General features: G+C 29.9%; 1 protein-coding gene across 2 annotated transcripts; it reads right to left on the reverse strand.

The window, feature by feature from the left end:
- Positions 1-37: 37 nt before the first annotated feature.
- Positions 38-21,113, reverse strand: Gad1 (glutamate decarboxylase). 2 transcript variants are annotated; one of them, XM_074256463.1, is made up of 11 exons: positions 20,919-21,113; positions 19,614-19,701; positions 18,607-18,697; positions 16,041-16,277; positions 10,090-10,406; positions 9,315-9,566; positions 8,896-8,963; positions 4,663-4,741; positions 2,989-3,138; positions 2,703-2,897; positions 38-2,628 (listed from the first exon to the last, which is right to left on the reverse strand). In XM_074256463.1, exons 2-11 carry the CDS (start codon positions 19,668-19,670, stop codon positions 2,455-2,457), a joined length of 1,620 nt encoding a protein of 539 aa, XP_074112564.1. In that variant the 5' UTR covers positions 19,671-19,701; positions 20,919-21,113; the 3' UTR covers positions 38-2,454. The 2 variants fall into 2 exon arrangements, with proteins under 2 accessions (XP_074112564.1, XP_074112565.1); XM_074256464.1 differs by lacking the exon at positions 19,614-19,701 and having other exon boundaries at positions 20,919-21,112.
- Positions 21,114-22,240: the final 1,127 nt, after the last annotated feature.

Here is a 22,240-nt window from a genome sequence, read left to right on the forward strand (position 1 = left end):
AAATTATGAAGAAAAGGAAAATTGTAAAAAATTTGAATAAGGATAACAGCATTTTATTATATATTCACATACAGGATATATTTTAGGCAATTTAAATGCATAATTTTCTACACCAACAATAATAATTATAATTTATAATATACAATAAAACCACCAACTAATTTAAAAAACCTCAAAACTCCGTCTTATACAATTATCTTGACGGAAACAAATCCAAATTAATCAAACAATTTATTACAATCGATTAATTTAATTAACACCACTAACATATACCTCAGCGGGTGGAAGACGTGTGATTTTGTTGTTTATCTATACTTTTTTCAGCAATACAAGCCCAGTATAAGTTACATGACCGCTTTAGTTCCTAGATAAATTACAATGACATGAATTTAACGAAAATGTTAGAGTATATACAAGATGAAAGTTGAATTTAATTCCAATAATTTTCGTCTTTAAAAAATTATTTCTCAAACATGCAAAATTATTTCAATTCAATTTTTATGTAGCTCTAAATATTTAAAAAATATTAAAGTTTTTTTAATCTTTAAAATTATAAAAATTAATCAATTTTAATTTCAAACAATTTAAATTTTCCCGCACAAAAATTCAAAAAGTGCGCGCATGCCTCCGCCATTTCGCACATCAGCAGCCATGTTGAGAAGTAATTTTCTTCAGACGAAAAACTAATACAATTATTGAATTAAAAACGATAATAAAAAATTTCCAAAGGAAAATAAATACATATATATATATATATATATATATATATATATATATATATATATATATATATATATATATATATATATATATATAATAGTATATCCCAATAACTTTATACAGTATTTTTTGATACGACATAAAACATTCAGGAAAATATTAACGTTGACTAATGAATCGACCACTAGTCAAAATATAGTTTTCACAAATTTAACGGGACATATTTTTACTTTTATATTTTTTTTAAATATACCTTTTTGTTGTAGTTATAATAATTATTTGCAATCTAAAAATACACCCTTCATAAATATTTATTTCGTGCACCATTTTTTTTTTTTTTTTTTTTTTTTTTTTTTTTTTTCATAAATAATATTACTTTGATATATAGATATATTTTATTTATATTTTTGTTAGTTTAATTATTTTAATGCGTTGTTGCATTTTCTACTCTGGACGTACATTTTACACCAACATTTAATACAGCTTTATAATTTTGCAATTATTTAATCCATACCATAATTATTGATCATCTGTCAGATCTGAATTGACGCCGGTATTAATTTTATTGCCCTTCTACACATGCGCTTTTTTCTAAACAGGGTTATACAATTTATGTACGCAAATGTATCATACATAAATACATTTTTTTTTTTTATTTCTTCATTTATAATTTATAATTTATAATAATATATATTTTTTATTTTATTACAGCTAAATAATTAGTCATTACAGATGGTTGAATAATGGCGTTGAAAATCTACCGATTTTCCCTCTAATTATTTTATTTTTTTTTTATAAATTAATTTTAAAACTTTCAAACAATTTTTTAAAAATATTATTATTGACTGTTTCGCTAATTAACGTGCTAATATTTAAACAAAAAATTTTTTATTAATTCAAATTAGCAAAATTAGCTTGATTAATTTAATAAGCATGTACTTTCATAGTTTTCTTTTTTATTTATAATTTTCATGCTAAATTTACGGGGAATAATTTAAATCTGTTTTTTTAATATTTTGAAATAATAAAAAAAAATATTATTTCATTTTTTAAATTAAGAAAAATTAATTATAAAAAACAATTTTATTTAATTGAAAAAAAAAAAAAAAAATCAAGATTTAAATTATTTTTCCCCGACTAAATTTTAATAATTTAAAAAAAAGCTTGCAAAATTCCAAAAAAAATTATTAAAAAAAAAAAACCCATAATTGAATCCACATTTCTTACAGTTTCATTTAAATATCCTCTCATTAAAATATTTATCTTGATATTAACAAAATATTATCTGCCGAGCCAGCTCGCGTGCAATTCCGTGCATTATTTCAATCCATAAACAATTCCTCCTTAAATATTTATTTAAATAATAAAATACTTTGCGTTATACTTGATATACTTTAAAATTTATAATTAATAATAATTGCATGCTGATATGAGTCGCTTAAGACTAATCGTGTCCACTTTCGTAAAGACCAACATCAATAAATTAGATGTCTGATAATTCAACAGTTAACACTTATGCGTTATAGTAATTTAGTTATTAAAAGGCAAGTGTACCGAGGTAATTGACGCTGGGTACACTTGGGCATATGTCTTGATTCAATATTCATGGTTGCTCGTAGGGTAGTTTGTCTTTAAAATAAAGTCTCAATTTTTTAACCGAAGGCCAGTATTAATTTAAAGATAAAAATAAATAAAATTGAAGTAATTAATTTAATTTAAATTAAAATTGGTAATTTAAAGGTCCTGGCCAAGACGGTCCATTTCGGCTAGCAGGAAGTCGATGTCAGCTTCCGTTACAGCAGCGCTGGAGATTATGTTGCGGAAGAAATTGGGCCTGCGGTCGTCTGGCTGGTACCCGACCATCAGAGTGCCGGATTCCATCATCCTGCCTTTTAGGATTGGGCAAATCTTGGAGGAGAGATGGTGAGTGTCATTAATTAATTATTATAATTATTTATTTTACACTGAAAAAATTATCTTACCTCCCCTAAAATTCTCTCCCGTTCTGGGCCATGAGGCATATTCCGTACCCGGGTTGGCAAGTACCAAAAGCAAACATTAACTAGCTCGGGTTCCAAAATCAGGTAGAACCTGTCAGACATCTGCTTGATGCGCTTGACCATGTACTCGCTCAGTTCCATCAGTCTGTCCATCAGTTTTTCAAATCCCTCGGTTCCCTACAAGATTGTAATTGAGAAAACTCCATGATTTTTTTATCTTCTCCTGTAGCTAAATATTTTGAAAATCTATTGAAAGGGAGGTTAGTACCTTGGCGCGCCATTGGAGCCACAGCTTGAAAATATCGTTGTGGCGACCGCATTGGATAACCTTGTCACCGGTGTCGTACCTGACGTCGTAGAGCTTGTCTGTCATGAACAAGTACTCGGCGGACATCTGGTTACAACTGATCAAAAGACCCTGGAAAATTTAAGTGACAAATTTTTGGGTAGTTTTTAGAACTTTAGTGGTCTTAACATTTCGCTGCATTGATTTTAAAGATCAAAACATTTTATAAGTCACGTTTAAAATTTTTTTCGGCATCAGATCTTGGATTTTATCGATAATATTGTTCTTTTAGGGTTAAAACTTTGTTTAAATTTTTATTTAAAGCCCTTGCATTGATTTTGAAGATCAAAACTGATCCAAAGTCACGTTCTACGACTATTTTACCCTCCGTTTTAAATTTTATTGACAATAGTTGATTTACAGGGGTAAAATTTGACAAAATATCTGATTTTAAGTCGTTAGATTAAAAACAACCCAAACAAAAGCCAAACTGGGGACCGATGAAATAAAAATGATAAAGCACGGTATCATCCGTTGATAGTCCAAATAGATAGAGAGAGATACTAGGTGTCATATACATACAATTTATACATGAATTCAAACATGATCGAGTAGCTGAAGGGTGGGCTGTGTGTCAAAGTGATATATAATAGGCTAAAGTGAAGTTCTGCGATTCGCTTGCGCATCACGGAAATGTTATCTGAGTTCCGGTCGATATCGCTTCTGTTCTGATACACAGTACAGTTATCCAAACTCTGACGCATGCGCACCGGAAATGGAACCGAAGACAAATATATGCATAAATACACCCACACTTTCGCGGGTCTCGTCCGTGTACTTTCACAAGGCTATTATCAGTTTCGTAATGGCGGTTTTGTTTATCGAATTTCCGCCATCTTGGTTGTAACAGGAAGCACCCAAACTTCCAAGTGCAAAATAGAATTATTTCTTACTTAATTAAGAGTTAGATTAAATTAATTTCAAAGTTTAGACTATAATTATTGAAAGTTTGCACAGAAAAAATTTATTTAAAGAATTTTGAATGAAAGTTACTGGAAGAAAAAATTTTTATTTCTTCAGCCAAGAAATAGAATTGTTTAAAATTAAAAAAAAAAATTAATTTATTATTACATCATTGCTGATTTTTTTAAAAAGAAAATTTTTCTCTCATTGAATTTGCGAATACGAAAAATCGCGTGTTACAATAAACGGATCACCCCTTCTATTTCGAAGTTTGGCTGTCAGGGCTCGGAAAAATATTCCGGGGGCTAGTGTAACAGCCGGCGCGAGGAATTTTAATATCTTCGGGGTGCGTAGGTGTGTGAGTGTGTGTCTGCCAGCGAGGGGGTGAGTTAGCAATAACTACGACGTGCCGTAGGGTCGAGTGTAACCCTCTGAGCATCCATAGCTCCAGTCAGTCAGCATTCTCGGCAACATATGTTATCTCTTAGTTTAATTAAATTCCTCTGTAGTGTCCCGGACCCTGTATGTTGTATATATATGCTTTATGACGTTCCTGATACGAGACTGAAGCCCATCAACCCTGTCCGCAGAATAGATTTATCAACGTTTCAATAATATTTATTTGTTAATTTTAAGCCCCCGAAGTTTTCATTTAATTAAAATTTAGGCGATTTTATTTTGAATTTGACTTACTTCTTCCTTGAAATGGATTGTTGAACATTGCAATAGTGCACCCATTAATTTGTGGGGATTCCAGGTTACTGAGTCAGCGCTAGAATCATAAATAAACAAATGAAAAAATTAACTATCAAATAATTAGCAGGCTTAAAAAAATAAAGTTTTGCTTTATCAAAAAATGGCTTGTGTTAAATTGCACTGTACTTTCTTAACTATTGACCTTTTTAAAGATATAATAAGCTCATCCTGATATTACACTCATCAAGAGCTTTCATTTGAGTACCCACATGTATTTTGATATATTTTTCATATGTACATATATATAATATATATAAATATATGAAAAATTGATGTGGGTACTCAAATGAAAGCTCTCGATGAGTATAATGTCGGGATGAGCTTATATCTTTAAAAATGTCAATAGTTCACCAGATACAAGGTCATTTCTTAATTATGCAAAAAATAAATTTTTCGTATGACTATTCTGAACATAAAATTTTTCTTATTCTCTTAAAAGTATAGATTAATTAAATACCTCATGCTCCAAAATATATGAAATAAATCACATGAAATTTATTTTAGAACCCCTTCGAATAACAATAACAATTATGCATAGATAGATATTTGTACAGCACGAAATACTTGTAATTGTTATTGGATTATCGGATTATTGAATAACTGAAGTAATGGGTAATTAGCATCCCCAGGGCCTCTGGCAATATATATCAGCAATCTGCGGCCTTTGGGGTTGACACCTATATGCGCCAGTAAATACCACGGGTGTGCGAGGGCGGAGGGTGGAGGGTGGAGGGTAAGGACAACTAAATGCGTCAGATTCAGATTCAGCTCTGCGTATCACATTAATCATTTCCCCGCACAGTTTGCTCGATGACGTTTAAATTTATTTTCCATTTGACTAAAAATCTCTCTGGACATTTTATTTAACAATTACACAGGATGACTTTTGGGTTAAATGAAAATTAGTTGCAAGTTGTAACTCAATTGTCACAGCAACAATAATCGTTGAGGTGTAAAAATGTAAATAGGGCAGTAGAGGGATTATGATTATGATATTACGGATAAACGGAGAGTGCTTGTGACGTTAATCGGTGAAATTGTTAAATGAGGATGCCGAAGAGTAACTAATGGTATGTGACTGCAGACGACATGAAAGTTCCTCGGCACTCGAAGTCGCGTGCAGTGGTGTACTTATTCGAGGGTATTGTACCTCGAGTGATATTGTCCCAGTGTATCTGCTCGTGAATGAGCGCTAAAGGGCCAACCGTATCCAAATTGGACATCCGTGTCACTTGCCATGTATCAATTACATTTGTCACCACTTTATCATATACATTTAATTTTATTATCTCGAGGAAATTAATTTTTTTAATTATAATTTTTTTTTCCAAAATTTATTATTAAAAATATTTATTTGAAGAATTTAAATATTCTAACAAACAAATTAGGTATTTTTAATATTTAGGGCCTTGAAAAAATATTTTTTTTTGTAGTTTTAATAAAATTTATTTTTTTGATCTTTAAAATTGCTATAAATTCTCTTCAAAATATTTTTGTTCTTCAATTAAAAATATTTTTCTAGAACCAAATAATTTTTTTTTCAATTCAGAAATTGTAAAATCTTTCAGTAAAATTATTTTATAATTTTTTTTTACAAACAAAATTTTTTTATCAATTTAGAGAAGCTTTTTTCTTATCAGCAAAAATTAATTAAATAAAAGCTTCAAAATATTTCTTTTAGTTTTTCAGTAAAAAAAAAATTTAAAAAGCATTTTAATATTTGAGTTCTTGAGAGTTTTTATTACTGACATGGTTTTCTCAACAATAAGAGCCGAGTTGTAGAAGTTTGTAAAGAAAACTCAGGAATAGAAAACGAGCGCAGTACGTAGGAATGATGACAGCAAAGAATAGATAATAGAGAATGAGCTCCATTATTCCGAGGACAATTGATGCAGTAAGAGGAAGGATAAAATAAATGAGAATGAAAGAAAGCTCGCAGACCTTTAACTCTTAAGGTATGTTTGCGCTTTTAACCGGCGTCTCTTGGAATAATCATCACTGGTATCTTTACCAGGACGAGCAAACAGTGTCGCGTAAAAAACAGAATGAAAAATAGAAATAACAAAACCCAGTGGGTGTGTTATGTGATGTCTGTAAATATATCTGCGGGAGGGAAAGCTCGGAAGTTGGAGTGAGAAAACAGAAGAGAGAAGTTTGACGTGTCCTTTGTCGAGCAGAGTTTAATCCAGCATTGTCGGGACCAGGCTTTATTTCAGGCTCCTCTCAATTCTCTCAATATTATAGACAGCCCGGCGAAACGACGGACGCGTCAATAAGAGGAGAGTCCTGTTCTGCAAATGCGCTTCGGGGAACCGATCCAGCTGTTGCTCCTGCCCGCGGATATTTCAACTTTATCTTCTATTCGTCTGTCTCCGCTCGAGCTTGGTTATCATTATCACTCTGGCACTTCATCGCCCAGCTATTTTAATCAAAATTCACTACACGCGAAAAGAAAGTTTTACGCTTTCCTCGGGTAAACTCTTTGATACTTTTCGGAGGGGAAAATAGATTGTATTTTTTTTTTAATTTCAATAAAATATATTGAAGAAGGAAAAATTATTAAGTATATCTCGGCATTTTAATTTTATTATTATTATTATTTTGGATGAAATATTAAAAATATGAAAAAATGATGAGACTTTTTTTTGTAGAAAATTAAATTCTTCATCAAAAAGTCAATTATATTAATAATTATTTACTAAAATTTTTATTATTAATATTCAGGGCTCTAAAATTAATTAAATAAAATTATTTTCAATTTAAAAACCGACTAAATAATAAATTGAATTTTTTTCAAGGTTTTTTTTTCCAAAATTATAATTAAAAATATTAAAATATATTTTTTTAGTTCTTTCTTCAGTATTTTTCAATTACTTATTCTTGCTGATATTACACGTTGGCACCTCAGAAAAAAAATAGTTAACTGTAAAAAACAAACAGCTAAATTACCGACAAAAAAAATATCTACTAAAATTTGACAGAAGGATTTACAAAAAAAGCTCTTGCAAACAAACAGAAAATATATCTGTGGCTCCAGATGATGCCTCTCCGGATTCTCCACCGGGACTTGAGATAGACCGGGACTATCGACTCCTATATACTGGGGATCCCACACAGGGAGAGTTAATCCTCAAGTTTTATAGTTTATTGGGGCTTAGTTTGATGGAGTCCTTCAGAAAAAACACACACATACACTGCGGCAGTTTCCCATTCAGCAAGAGCTGCTTTTACTGGGCTTATCGCCAACGAAATCGATAAATTGACGCGTTTTAGTACTTTAATGTCTTTTCGTATAAAAATTACTTAGCATTACTATTCACTCAGCGTAATCCTCCGCACAATCACTTTAGAACGTCAGGAATATTCTAAAGTCTGGAGTGAACCTACCCGGACTGTAAATCTTTTAGAAAAATATTAAGTAATTCGCATCCGAGTGAAGGAATGAAAATAGTGACTCTTGGCAGGCAACCCTTGAGCGTCACTGGGATCACGTTTGCTATTTCTGGATTCTGTGTTCTACAGTGTGCATTGTAGTGCTCTGTAGGGTGGAGGTCGGAGATGTTTAAACGCACGGGGTGGCTTGTCTCGTCTGTTTCCCAGGGACTGCCGAGATTAATCCACGATTTGCATCCGAGCGCATCTGTTCACTGCCCTTACACAAGGTTCTAGGCAGACACTTGCTCAAGAAAAGTGTATGATTACTCCCATGGGAGCTATTTCGGGTAGACTATAAAAAATTTTTATTTTAAATAATTTAAAAAAAATTTTTTTAATTCAGTTATAAAAATTTTTATTTTAATTTAATATTCTGTCTAAAGTATTCAGGATATAAAAAAAAAATTAATAAGGACCTTAAATTTAATTTTCTACAAAAAAGGTCATTTATCATTTTTTTGTATTTTTGATATTTCGCCCAAAATAATAAGAATAATGATATTTTAAAAAATCCTACTAAATTCGGCATTAAAAATTAGTCATTTTTTTAATTAAAAATTTTGCTTAAAATTTATTAAAATTAGAATCTTAAAAAAATTTATTACTGTGCTTTATTATACCACTGGTACTTTACTCAATTAAAGATAAAAATATTGGAATATTTATTATTATTATTAACAATTAAATAAAATCTAGAATATGATATAATAATTGAATAAATTAATAAAAACTTACCGTTCAATTCCAGTCAGTCGTGGATGACGATATTTCCGTGATAGTAAAAGACCACCTCCCCAAGCAGCCTTGAACAAAGAATGAATTTTTAATCTTCCAATTCCAGTTAATTATTCACCTCTAATTGAAGATTAATCACTTGAACTGAATAGCGGGTTTATTTTATTTCCTGGCAATTTGTCGATAGCAGTTAAACCTATTTGCGAGCTTTCGCATTTATTATTAAAAGTAAGACTGCTTAGACACTTGGCATTTGCGCCGAAAATCCCGCACCGGATTTACTTGCATAATTTATAAATTTCAATTTATATTTCTATATCAAAAGTTTTAAATTTAACATAAAAAATTTCAACTTAATTTTTCTAAAGTGAAATTTGGAAATAAAAATCCGCTGGAATTTATTAAAAAAAATAACTTACGTCAACATGGAGCCATAGCTTGTATTTTTCACAAATATCAGCAATCTGAGCAATGGGGTCGAACGCCCCGATCACGGTTGTACCAGCAGTGGCATTCACAAAAAACGGAATGTGACCTCGTGCTTTGCGTTCCAGGATTAATTCTTCCAGCTTTGATGGTATTATACGGCCACGCTCGTCGCTGGGCACCATTACACAGTTGTCAGTCCCCAAACCGCATACCGACGCGCATGATTTTACTGAGTAGTGGCACTAATTTGGACAAATTTTTATTCGATAAAAAAAAATCAGTTTCTGAATTTATTATTTATGATTTATTGAATTTCTTTATTTTTATTGACAGATTATAAATATCCATGTCAATAATATTCACGATCATAAATATAATGAATAGAATTTTTGGTAAAAAATAAATTTATTCTCATCAGTAGAAAAAATTATATTTTTGTAATATTTTTAACAGATAAATTGTGTTTTTTTCTATGAAATTAAGATTAATGTATCTATACAAATAAATTAGGATTTTTTTAATTGGCTAAGAGAAAAAAATATAGATAAAATTTGTAACAAAAGATGCAGGGGGTTTTACAGAAAATTTTAGGATGAAATGCATCCTCAATTGCTCAATTGTAATCTTTTTTTTGCTTAAAAAGTAATTTGATTAGTTGACTATATTTTATTAAATTAATTTAATTAATTTTTTTTTTTCATTGAATATTTTTGTAACGAATATTACAAGCTGTAATGATATTTTTTTTTATTAATTAAACAATACCTGATCGGAAGTGAACATAACAAGCTGACCGCCAACAGCAGCCAGTCCGCGCTCTTTGTACTGGGGAAACATTTTGTGTCTAGCAGCCAAAAATGCGTACAAATTACTAATTGACCCTCCGGGAGCGAGAATAGAATCCCCGGTATTCCACCCGATTAGCTCGCGCATTTTCTGCAGGACCACATGCTCCATCAGAATGAACACCGGAGCGATCTCGTAGGTAAACATGTTGGTGTTTGCAGTCGCCGTGAGCCACTCGCCCGCCATCGACACCACGTCCAGACCGCATGACAACTGGTTGAAGAAATGCGGGTGTCCTAATAGATAAATTAAAAAAAAATCACAATTTTTTAGTCATTAATTAATTAAATAATTAAATAATAATAATTATTAAATTAAATTTATTATTTATCGTCGATAAAAAAAACACCGAAAGATTAATCAGCTAGCCGTCAGACGTGATTCGTGGGAAGATTAATTAACATGATAATTAATCATTCCCACGCGGGAATAATTTAGATCGTGACATCGTCTTTGCAAGTGACTTGTGACGTATAGTAGAGAGTACATGTGTATATGCATGTATTGTTAGGTATATATTTATATATGTGTGGGTGTATAAAGCATGACAGGGTAGGTACAACGGGGAGCTTTAAAAGTCTAGTTTTAGCACTTGCTGCTGCTGATGATGATGGGAAACATGGAGGAAAAAGATGGAGCAGCTTTAAGCTTCCGCTCCGAGTATGTTGTCATCTGCTTGGCTGAACATTGTGCTGGATCAAACTTAATGCTTTTGTTTGATGGGTCCCACCCTCCTTTCAGCTCGTATCAACACTCGGAAGGCTTATGTCACTATATTTTTTATATATTTCACTTTTGTTTTAATAATATATTAAAATATCAAATCAAAATTATTTTTTTTTTTAGCAAAAAAAGTATTATAGAAAATTCAATTTTTAATAATTAAAAAAAATTTTTTTATTATTATAATTATCATAAAGTTTTATTACTTAGTTCCGAAAAATTCAATTTTATTATTTTATAATTTTTAACGATTTAAAAAAATATACAAATAATTCAATTTTGCCTAACTCAGCAATCAGTTAAATTTTTTGGATTGTCGGAGAAACATTCTTAAAGTATAACTAAAGTATAGTAATAAAATAAAAGCGTATTAATGAAAATAGTAACACAGATGGAGATGGAGTTGAAGAAGAGAGGACATTTTTGATGTTCAATGTTCGTATAAGTACAAAGCGTTTTAATCTCTCGGAATTACTGAGCTGATTGACGTGTGATGCTAGTAGGAGTCTTTAGCCTCATATGGGGTTCCCGTAGTTTCCCCTTGGTAGATATTGCTCCAAATGTGATGTTGGATTTGCCCGAGTGGAGATCCAACTGCTCACTCACTGAACCAAGTGATTTCAGATGATCTTTAGATTACCCAGATCAATATAATCGGGTTTGTCTATTTATTGCTACATTAGTAATGTTAATTCTCTCTTTACATCTTAAGTGGGGACAAATTTCTCTATCTGTCTCTATTTATCTGACCCTAAATGATTTTTCAAATTTACTTGGTAAAAATCACTTTATCTTTATTTAACGCTTCAATAATTCTAAATTACTGAACTTTTCTCCTAAATTTTAATAATTAGATATTTTATTAAATACTGTAATTATTCTAGTGGCTATTTTTTTAAGAATTAAATTAAATTAAATATATAAGCTCTCGATACTTTTTTTTACTGAAAAAGTTCGCGTTTTTTATTTAAAAAAAAAAATTTAATTAAGTTTTAAATTTATTGGCGTCCCTGCAGATGTTTTCATTGCATTTCTCCGGTACTTTATTGCTTGGAGTTTGGGTCGGTGTTGTTCCAAGGTTTTATTGAACAATCCAATCTTTAAAGTACAATAAAACGGTCACTGCAGCTGTCCTTTGTATTTAATTGTCCTATTTTACGACTTAGTGTAAGTTATTTTGAGGACTAGTTCAATTTTGACCATAAAACAGCCAATTATTCATTTTTATTTGCAAAGTCAAGCTTTTTTTTTCACTTTAAAAATTTTCCAATTTTCAATTTAATTAAAAAAAAAATATTAGAAAATTTCTGATTGATTTTTCTTGAAAAAAATTAAATTTTTCATCCATTTAATAAATAAATATAATTTAATGTTTTCAGACTTGAATTAAATAAAGAAAAAAATTTTTTATAAATTTTGCTTTTTTAAAAATAAATTCTTCATTAGATTATTAATAAAAAAAAAAAAAAAAAATTTTTTTTAATTTATTTGAAAAATAAATAAACAATTTTTGATGTGCAAGTGTTGGATTTGAGAGCCTCTGCAAACAATCTAGTCGCGCAGCGACGCGTATGACGCGCAAAATGCGGGCTCTTCGGATCATCAACCCTCAACCAACTAACCACCCTCTCTTTGCATCCACCCCCTAAGTATATATACGAATGTTTCTGTGGAGTGTATCGAATGGCAAGACAGAAGGCGAAGTAAAAAATTGCAGACGGTATGATCTGAGATAGATACAGGAGACAAACCCTCGGATAAATTCTCAGACTGGGTCTAGCAACGCCGGACGTGTGCTTCGAGTCACAAACCACTGTAATTGCGGATATAACTGTGCACGACAAACGACTCAACGTGGAAATAGTACTCGTGCTTGCAGAAAGATTTTAGATACCTAATACGTTCTTTTGAGCGGGCTATTTCCGACATTTATTGATATATTTGTTCTTGATTAAATTCTCAGCTTTCTCGGCTGGAAATAAATCTTTGGGATTGTTTCTTAGAGCTGTTAAGTTTTTTTTTTCTTTTTATTTAATTGATTTATTAAATATTTATTTTTGATAAAATTTAAAGAAATTTTTTTGATATTAGTGAGAAGTTTTTTCGAAAAAAAAATATTGGTAAATTAAAGCGATTATTTATAAGGGCTAATTTGAGGGAAGTTAGTGTGTCGAGGCGGAATTAAAAGCATAAATGGTGGAGATGGAAATAAAATAAAACATAAGGCATAAGAAATAACGGCGTAAACTCCAGTAGTAAACAGAGCCAGTAGAGGACTTGGGGAGACCTGTCGCAAGCAGACCCCGCACCCGGTGATAAATTAGGGGACTCTGGATTTAGTATCAAGAGAAGTGTGTAACTCGGGCTTAATGTTAATACTTGGTTATCAATCATATCAACTAAAGAGGAATTTATTTCACACAAATTTCAAAAGCCAATTGGCTTATTATTGTTATTATTTATTAATTATTTTGTTTGAGAGCTTGGAAAATTTTTGGGGATGCGCGTGAATTTAAGAGATCATTAGACTTGATAAATTGTATACTGATAGAAGGATTTGTTTATATTTAATAAGCTTTGTTAACTATAAATAAATTTACTTTCCTTCCAAATAAATATTTATTGAATGTTAAAAAATATTAATAATTGTCTTCAAATAAATTAAATACTATAAATAGTTAATAAATCCTTCTATCAGTGTGAGCAACTTTTCTAGAATTAATTTTTTAGACAATGAAAATTTTTAAAAGAGTTTTTTTACTTTTAAAAAAATTTTTTTAATAAAAAAAATAAATTTTGGTATGAAAAAATTCTTAAAAAACAAAGAAAAGACTGATGAATACTTCGGCTCGTCATTTCGGCAGGGGTAAAAATAATAAAAAGAGAAACCGAGTAAAAGTTCTTAAATACGCAAAATTCTTGGGGTAGCTCGCTGCTGAAAAAATTACTCGTCTCTGGAATTCGAGGGTTCCTGGGGTATAATCGCAGCCGTGACACGTCAAAATATCGGAGGATTCCAGAAACAAGTGCACGCGAAACTCCTATCCTGGCAATTTAAATTCCGAGAAATGCCATTCGTCTCGGACGATCCGCGTCGCTATGCAGCCATTCAAAGGTTTGGAAATAGAATTCGATAGAAGAGAATAGATTGAATAGAAAAAGACGAGGTTGGAGTACATGTACCGACTTTAACTACCCCATATTCTGGAGCCCCTATTTACTGTTCCACCTATCTCACCCTCTTCTCTAGCTGTGAGCTGCTTTTCGGATCTCTCGGTTACTGGGGTTACAAAATCGTGTAGAAATGGCTCTTAATTACACCGATCCTATTCAATTGGTTGTCCCCCATCATTTTAGTTTCACTAGTGTCCTAAAGCAGTTTTTCATTCTTTTTTTTTTTTTTTTTTTTTTTTTTTTAAATTTATCCGAATGATTTTTAATTTCTTTTTATTTAAAAACTTTTTTTAGGTTTTCTTTTTTAATTAAATTTCTTCCCAATATTTTTTCCTACGCGTCGATACAAAAATTTTATTAAAGAACTCTTTAATTTTTAATCATTAATCTTTTTTTTTCAAAATTTTGACATAAAAATTATCAAAAAAAATTTTTTTCTAACATTTAAATACTTTTAATGATTTTAGTTAATTTTTGATTAAATAAAATTATTAAATGATTATTTTTCCAAATTTAGAAACACTAATTAATTTAAATTCCTTGTTAATTCTTAATTATTAAATTTTTTTCTCCAAAATTTTGACTCAAAAATCTTAAAAAAAATTTTTTGTTTTACTTTTTGAATTATAAAATATTTTTAATAAATTTAAAACAATCTTTAAAAGATGAACAAGAAAAAAACTCGGTCCTTAATTTAAAAGTAAAAAATTTTATTATAATCAGCAAAAAACACTTCTACCAACTGAAAATCAAACACTATCTACCCCAAAAGTAGAGTTCAAAGATAAACTGTCAATCATATTTTTATCACTCCCCTGTAGCCTTATTGTCCCGCCGCAATCTCCGGTCATCGGTGGGTTCGTGGGCGCATAACAGATATCAAAACCTCCTGAAATAATTTCATCCTCGACTCCCCACGAAATGGTTCTTCCCTCGCTCGGGATTCTATCTCGAGATCGATACCCGTGAATAGAAGTACAACCGAAGGGGGTTGCGTCTAAATTCTCGGGGTACATAATCTAATAACGAGTTTTTGTTGTGAACCCGCGAGGGTCTCTTTCAATTCTCAGACATGCACACATAAATAAACATACATATAATACACATACAGATGCATCGCTGTCATCTCGCTGTCTCCTCACTGTACTTGCATGATACAGTACCAAATCTTATTCTCACTCGTAGAATGTTTTTCCCGCACGCTATTGTACATTAGCATCCATTCAAGCTGGTAATCGAATCGACGGAGACTCGATACATCCTACCGGGGAAGGGGACTTGTGGTTGACTTATGGCTTTCTTTATCCGCCGAAATAATTGTAATTATTAGCCTTGGTCTGATAAATTTATCATTTAATTTAATAAAAGTTAAGAAACATAGATAAAAAATTTTTATTGACTTAAATAAAATTTTTGTTGGTTCAAAAATTTTTATTCAAGATAAATTTCTTTAAAATTATTTTTTCTTGAGTCAATTTAATTTTTTTTTTATGAAAAAATTTATTTAGTAAAATAAAATTCGAATATTTTTGTCCAAAAAAAAATTGAAATTAAAAAAACTTTATCAGTATCAATATATAATAAAGTGTCGTCGTAGAACGTGTACAAGAATCTAGATCCTTTATTATTTTTTGACTCCTTTAATCCTCTGCGGACTATTTATCACAGCCATAACACATAACGTGTGTGTACACAGCTTGGGGTTCTGTTCTGTGCGGGGTAAGAGGAGGCAAAGCTGGAGGGAGATGGGTAGAAACTAGTGCAGCTATCTCCAGCGGCGTATCTTATCTCCGGCGAATTCAGTCCGGGCGTATGCTAAATTGAATATGAAATTATGCGGCTTATCGTTTGCTTACCCTTCCAACATCTCGGTTTATTTTTACTGGAATTATTTTTGCTCCAGCAGCAATTATTCCTTCCATGTATTAGCAGTTATTATTATTATTATTTATTATTATTCTAAATAAACTCACCGGTTTTGACCTGGTACTTGAGAGTGGTCGAGCAATCGATCAGAAGCTGCTGGAGCGTCAGCCCGTTGTCCGGTATCTCGAGGTCCAGAATTCGCATCAGGTCAGCTGGATGATGGAATTCCAGGACTTTCGAATTGCGATCATTTTGCGCCTTCACGTAGTCCAGCAGAATGTCGACGACCTTCGATAGGAATTCCTTCGTGGTGGGATATCCCTCAGCATTGATAGGAATTATGTCTGGAATATTATAATTATTTCTTTTTTAATTAATGTAGAATTTTTTTTATCAAGAATTTGGTTGTAAAAATTATTTTCACTGCATACATTTTTTAAATATTGATTTTGAAATTTTTTACACCAAAAAATAGACAAAATATATATTAAAATTGATTATTAATAAAATTTGAGATAAAAAAAATTTTTATTCAATTTTTTATGTTTGATTTTATTAAAAATTCGATTATAAATTTTTTTTTTAACGAAAAATTAACCTGAAAAATTTTTAAAACTAATTTTGTATCAAAAGTTTGATCTTTTTACTCAAAATTTTGTTAAATATTAATTAAAAATTTTTTTTCCAATTAAAAAATTGGATAAAATTGATTTTTAATGGATTTTTGAACGAAAAAAAATTTTTTTTTTACTTCAATGTATAATTTTATCAAATATTCATTAAAAAAATTTTTTTTACCAAAAATCAATCAAGAATTTAATTTATAATGAAGTATAAAATTTTTTTTAATCTAATTTTCATAAAAAATTTCAATTCAACCCAAAAGATGAATTTTTATCCATAAAAAATTATTGAATTAACAAATAGATGATTAAATAACAATAATAACATTTTACCATAAATTTTCAACAATCATTCTTTGTTATCTTGAAGTAGAAGCTTATAATTATAATTATATACTTAATTCCAGTAGAGAAATAATTAGAATGATTTCACCTCATCAAACAATTGAAAGTATAGACCTAAATTGACACACTCTCACTTGTTTGGTGGGGCGACACCATCAGTTGCCATAAGCAGATGAAGATGTTGTCTATCAATGTCGATTAGATAGCTGGATCCCGGGAAAATAAGATGATTGAGTGCCCAGATAAAGGCCGAGATGAAGACAAAATAGCGGAGGACCTGCACGGCGGTCTTGATCCAGATTCGGTAAATCCTTCGTAGATTATGTTGTCCCTTTTTCACAGCCCAACTATAAAGTACCCAAGAAGTATACCGAGCTCACTGGTAGCCCCTCCGACAGCGACTTTCCTTTCCATTACCGCGATCCCACGGATAAGCAACCACGCAGCGACCGCGTTGTCTAGGGATTCTCGTACTTTTTTTCTCTATTCAATCCTACGGGGAATCCAAACGGTGAATTATCTTTACCATCCATAAACTTCTTATAGTCAAATAAACTCTTAACTTTTTTTTCTTTTTTTAAATTAATTGCTATTTTTTTTTTCTTTTATCCTAAGTAATTTTTTAAATCAATAATCAGGAATTCAAAATTGATCAAATATTATTTTTTTTTAAATTAACTAATTGAATTTTTTTCAAGATTAAAATCAAAAAAATTTTTTTATTCGTTTTAATTTTTTAACAAGTTAATTTAAAAAAAATTTTTATGGCTGTTCTAATTTTAATAAAGTCTTTATAAAATTTTTTAATTAAAAAATTAAGTCAATAAGCATTTATAAAAATTTATAAAATTAATATTTAATCAAAATTATTCTATTAAATTTAAAAACCAATCAGTACTCATCAAATAATTTTTTTTTATGTTTCAATTTTAATAAATCCTTAAAAAAATATTAAGTCAACAAATGTGAAAAATAATTTCTAAAATTTTATTTGAAAACAATCTAAATAAATATTCAATTAAATTTTGTTTGATAAAAATTTAAGATCCAGATTCATGCTGTACCAAAATAACTGGACATCCATTTAAGTCGATTTGATAAATCGGCAGTCTTGTAAGCGCCAGCTGCGCCCGACCTTAATTTCATTCTTACAGAGCAGATCTTCACCAATTAATTTCCCCAAAAAATTGCCTTAAACTTTCAAATTGAAGCTCCAAATAAAATAAAATATCTTTCTCGAAAAATAACCCACCTAATTTAAATCATAAAACATATGCGAGGACAATTTATTAAATATGAACCTGAAGATTGATTCCGGTAATTTGAATAGTAAATAGCGGAGTGTTTGTGGGACGTCGGCCGCCGACGGGCCGTTATCAGTGGGCTGACACTTGTGAAAAAGCAAATAACGCGAGTGTATTCCAGCAGGGCCCGGAGATGTGTAGTAAACCCTTCTTCCTCTAACATAAGCGTTACAAAGTCCCCTGCGGCGTGTAATCTGTCCTGAGCCACTCGTCGAGTACTCACGCGACGTGCCTCGAGCCAACCCGAAATCCTCCATTATTATGCACCCCTGTGACATCCTAAGTCCGGATTCATTTCTCTGGTGTTAAATCACAATATTGTGCTCGAGATCAAAATTTTGAGAAACAAAAAAACACCTGCTGGGTTTTTAATTAAAATTTTTTTTGAGGTTTCTACTCACCGGAGTACTTCAGATTCGCTGACTCCTTGCTCAGCGAGTACGTGTTCTCGGAACCCATTAGTCTCGTTGGTGAATGCGTTCGCGCGAAGTTCTGTAATTAAAAAAAAAATTGGTTTTAAATTTGTAATTAATTTTTAAAAAGTTCTATTAGTAACAAAAATATTAATACACTGTAAAAATTTCGCGGAGTGGGTAAAAAATAATTTTTTTTCTGTTGATTTTATTTATTAAATTTACGAAAAATTCATTTATTTAATTTTCATAATATTCGTTTGACAAAAAAATTATTTATAAGAATTTAATAAATTGTAATTATTTGTTTTATTTTAAATTAAAAATACAAAATTCTTAAATAATATATTTTGCAATTTAAATAAAATTAAAAAATTGTGAAAATCTCAAATATAAATCGACAAGATTTAAAAAAAAAAAAATAATTTTTATAAAAATTTTTTTCCAATGTTCAAAATCCTAATTTTTGAAAATTAAAATTAATATTTAGATTATTGAACTTTAGATAAATTGCTTAAAGCAATTTGTTAATAATTTTGCATTTGAAATTTGTTTAAGCTAATTATAAAATTCATTTTACTCTAAAAATTCGGATGCTTTTCGGATTAAAATTAAAATTTACTCTGAAATCATTTTGCTGAAAAAATTTAAATATATTCTTCCACAAATATTATTTTTTAATGAATATTCTTGTCAAATATCTTTTCATAAAAATTATTTCGCAAGTTTATAACAGAAATATTTTTAATAAAATTGTTTTTTATATTTTTAAATTCCGGAATTCTGAACAAAAATTCCAGAATTATTCCTTAAAATTTATAATTCGAATCCACTCCAAATTTTTTACACTATAATAATAATAATAATAATAATAATAATAATAATAATAATAATTTTAATAATAATAGTAACTAAAAAAAAAATAATAATAATAACAATAATAATGATAATGATGATGAAAATGATAACGAGAAAAGTGATGACGATATTCTTACATATAAGTAATCCTTGATGGCAGTAATTTTAGTGCCGATCATTTGCACATTGTCCATGTCTCTGTCGTAGTGCCCCTGCTTTGGCTCCCTACAACAATCAACAATAACAATGTGCTTCAGTTATTCTCGGTTGTCCTCAAACTGAGCAACAAGAGGTGCACGGTCAAAGAAACATGGACAGCGTTTGATTTTCCTTAATAAATCATCTAACAGTACAATCACCAGCATTTCACTGCATTTATATTCATTTTATTTAATCTTCTTCAATGAAAATGATAATGGCTTGTGAAATATTATCGTGATACTTGTGAATTATCACAAAAATTATCGCAATTAAGCAGTAAATATCTTTAAGAATTTTTAGATCTATTTAATTGCGGTAATTTTTAAAGATTTTCATCTTACAAGTAGTACAAGTCTATCGTCTGTGTTTGTCTGACCATGTAATGATTTTTCTACTTGCAAATAATATTACCTATTGAAGAATTTTATTGAGAAGGTGTCGCGGCTTGTTTTTTCAATTGCTTATTGATTAATTGTAATTAATAATAATAATTATATTTATTTATTTATTAATTGCTTGATTTAACAAATAATAATAAATTTATTTAATTAATTTTAGAGTTTGTTTAAAATTAGAATTAATAAAAATCTTTCATTCAATTTTTATAGAAATTATTCTTTCAGATTGTAAATAATTTATTTAACTTATTTTTTAGGGAAATAATTGCAATCAATAAACAATTTAAAAAATTATAAAAGTCTCTAAAAACTCTTCTAAAATAAATTTAAAAGAGAAATTTTTTAAATTTAATTTACACTGAGAAAAAAAATATATTTCTTATAAAAAAGATATATATTCTCAAATTATTGATTATTATTTATAAAAAAAAATTTTTTTCTTTATTTTTCATTCAAGATTGTTACTCACAAAATTTTTTTTATTTAAGTTATTTAAATTATTTACTTGTAAAATTTAAATTTAATTAAAAATTGAATAAGATCATGATTTTTCATCTAATTAATTTTTAAAAATTTTGAATTCTTAAAATTATTAATAAAAAAATTAAAATTATTTACTTGAAGAAAATTTTCAAACTAATACTAGATGAAAAATTCTTCTCTCAATAAAATTTATAAAAAACTTCACTAAAAAAAAAAATATTATTCCTTCCAATGAGAACCTCAAAGAAATTTTCACGCAAAAAAAATTTCTACTTCGAAAAAAAAATAAATAAATAAATAAAATCAAAATAACAAAAAACTACAAAGCAAATGTCTACTAACAATTATAAGAAAACTTACCAAAAACGAAGTTGTAGTCGTTAACGACGGTGGAAGTCCTTAGCGAACGTGAGTTAAAAATAATGAACGTTTAAAAGGTAGTAAGCGAGTGGAGCGAGAGCCAAATACTGCGTGGGTGACGACGGACGGGCTTTGGGGGTGTTTTCCACGGGACTGCGAGCAGCGACTCAAGCTCGGTGATCTCGAGTCTCGAGTCTCGGGTTGACTCGTATCGGCCGGGACACATTCGCGTTGACCCAGTTTCCGTTTCCCGTCCTGGAGTGGATCTGCGGGGGTGGCTCTCCAGGGCGGAGCCTCGGGCTCATGGGGGTGGGAGACCACGTGGGCGAATTAAGGGCGTGTTCTCTAGCGGCCAATGGCAGCCCGCTTTGGAGGGTTGATACATAACTCGAGACCTTATTTCTCCTTTATCTTATTCATCTCTCGCTCTTTGCTTCGTTTCTTTAGATATTTATCTTAGTTCCAATGCGAACGAGGATGTGGTCGCCCCTGCTGTACTACACCTCGCGAATTTGGGTAACCGAATACTTAAAACCCACGATTATCATCACTATTTTCCTTTACTGACATTTACATGCTTTATTACATCACAGAATAATATCATTCTGCTTCAATTAAATGTCAAGAGGTTTTTTTAATAACATTTTTTCATAAATTTATTTTTTGTAACCATCTTCTTTAATATGCATTCTTTTAATTTGTTAAATTATATCATAAGAATTTTCGCTTAAATATTTAGATTGCTTTAAAAAATTAAATATTTTTATTTTCCTTTTTAATATGTTGCAAATTATTAAATTCTGTAAAAATTAAGCGTCAAAAAATTTTATTTATGGCCTGAAATATTTATAGATAATTTTTTTTAAAAATAGTATTAAAAAAATCCAATAGGTGGCGCATGGTCGCTAAATTTTCTCACTACTAGATAGTTTATTTTTGAAACATTATTAATTGAACAAATTTTAGAGCTTTTCAAATAATAATATTGTCACAAAAAAATTTTTTTTAAACACTAAGCTACAAATTAATTCATTTTCTAGTTGAATCTATGTATAAAATTTTTTATACTCGCGCTTTTTAAACTCTGTCGCATAAGCTACATATAATACGTATATATAAAATTTTATTTTTAATAGTTGATGTTTTGTGAGCTTTTTTACCCGATTATCGGTATTCTATCAGTTCCGCTAAACAAAATCAATCAACGCAATCTCTGCATGTGACGTATTTCAGTATCCGTTTTTTTTATTATTATACATTATTTTTAATAAACTTCCTCGTAAAAAGCAGACATTTTTTAATTATCGGAATTTCCGGCCAAG

The sequence above is a fragment of the Cotesia typhae genome, unplaced genomic scaffold, assembly GCF_013202065.1.
Source record: "Cotesia typhae breed Kobodo isofemale line unplaced genomic scaffold, CoteBio_Ctyphae scaffold_152, whole genome shotgun sequence".
NCBI classification, from domain to species: Eukaryota; Metazoa; Arthropoda; class Insecta; order Hymenoptera; family Braconidae; genus Cotesia; species Cotesia typhae.

Coding starts and splice junctions, on each gene's coding strand:
- Gad1 (XM_074256463.1), bottom strand. CDS start 19,670: ATGGACAATGTGCAAATGATCGGCACTAAAATTACTGCCATCAAGGAT. Junction 4,742..8,895: donor CGACTGACTGGAATTGAACG/GTAAGTTTTTAT, acceptor TTATGATTCTAG/CGCTGACTCAGTAACCTGGA. Junction 3,139..4,662: donor CAATCCATTTCAAGGAAGAA/GTAAGTCAAATT, acceptor TAAATTTTCCAG/GGTCTTTTGATCAGTTGTAA.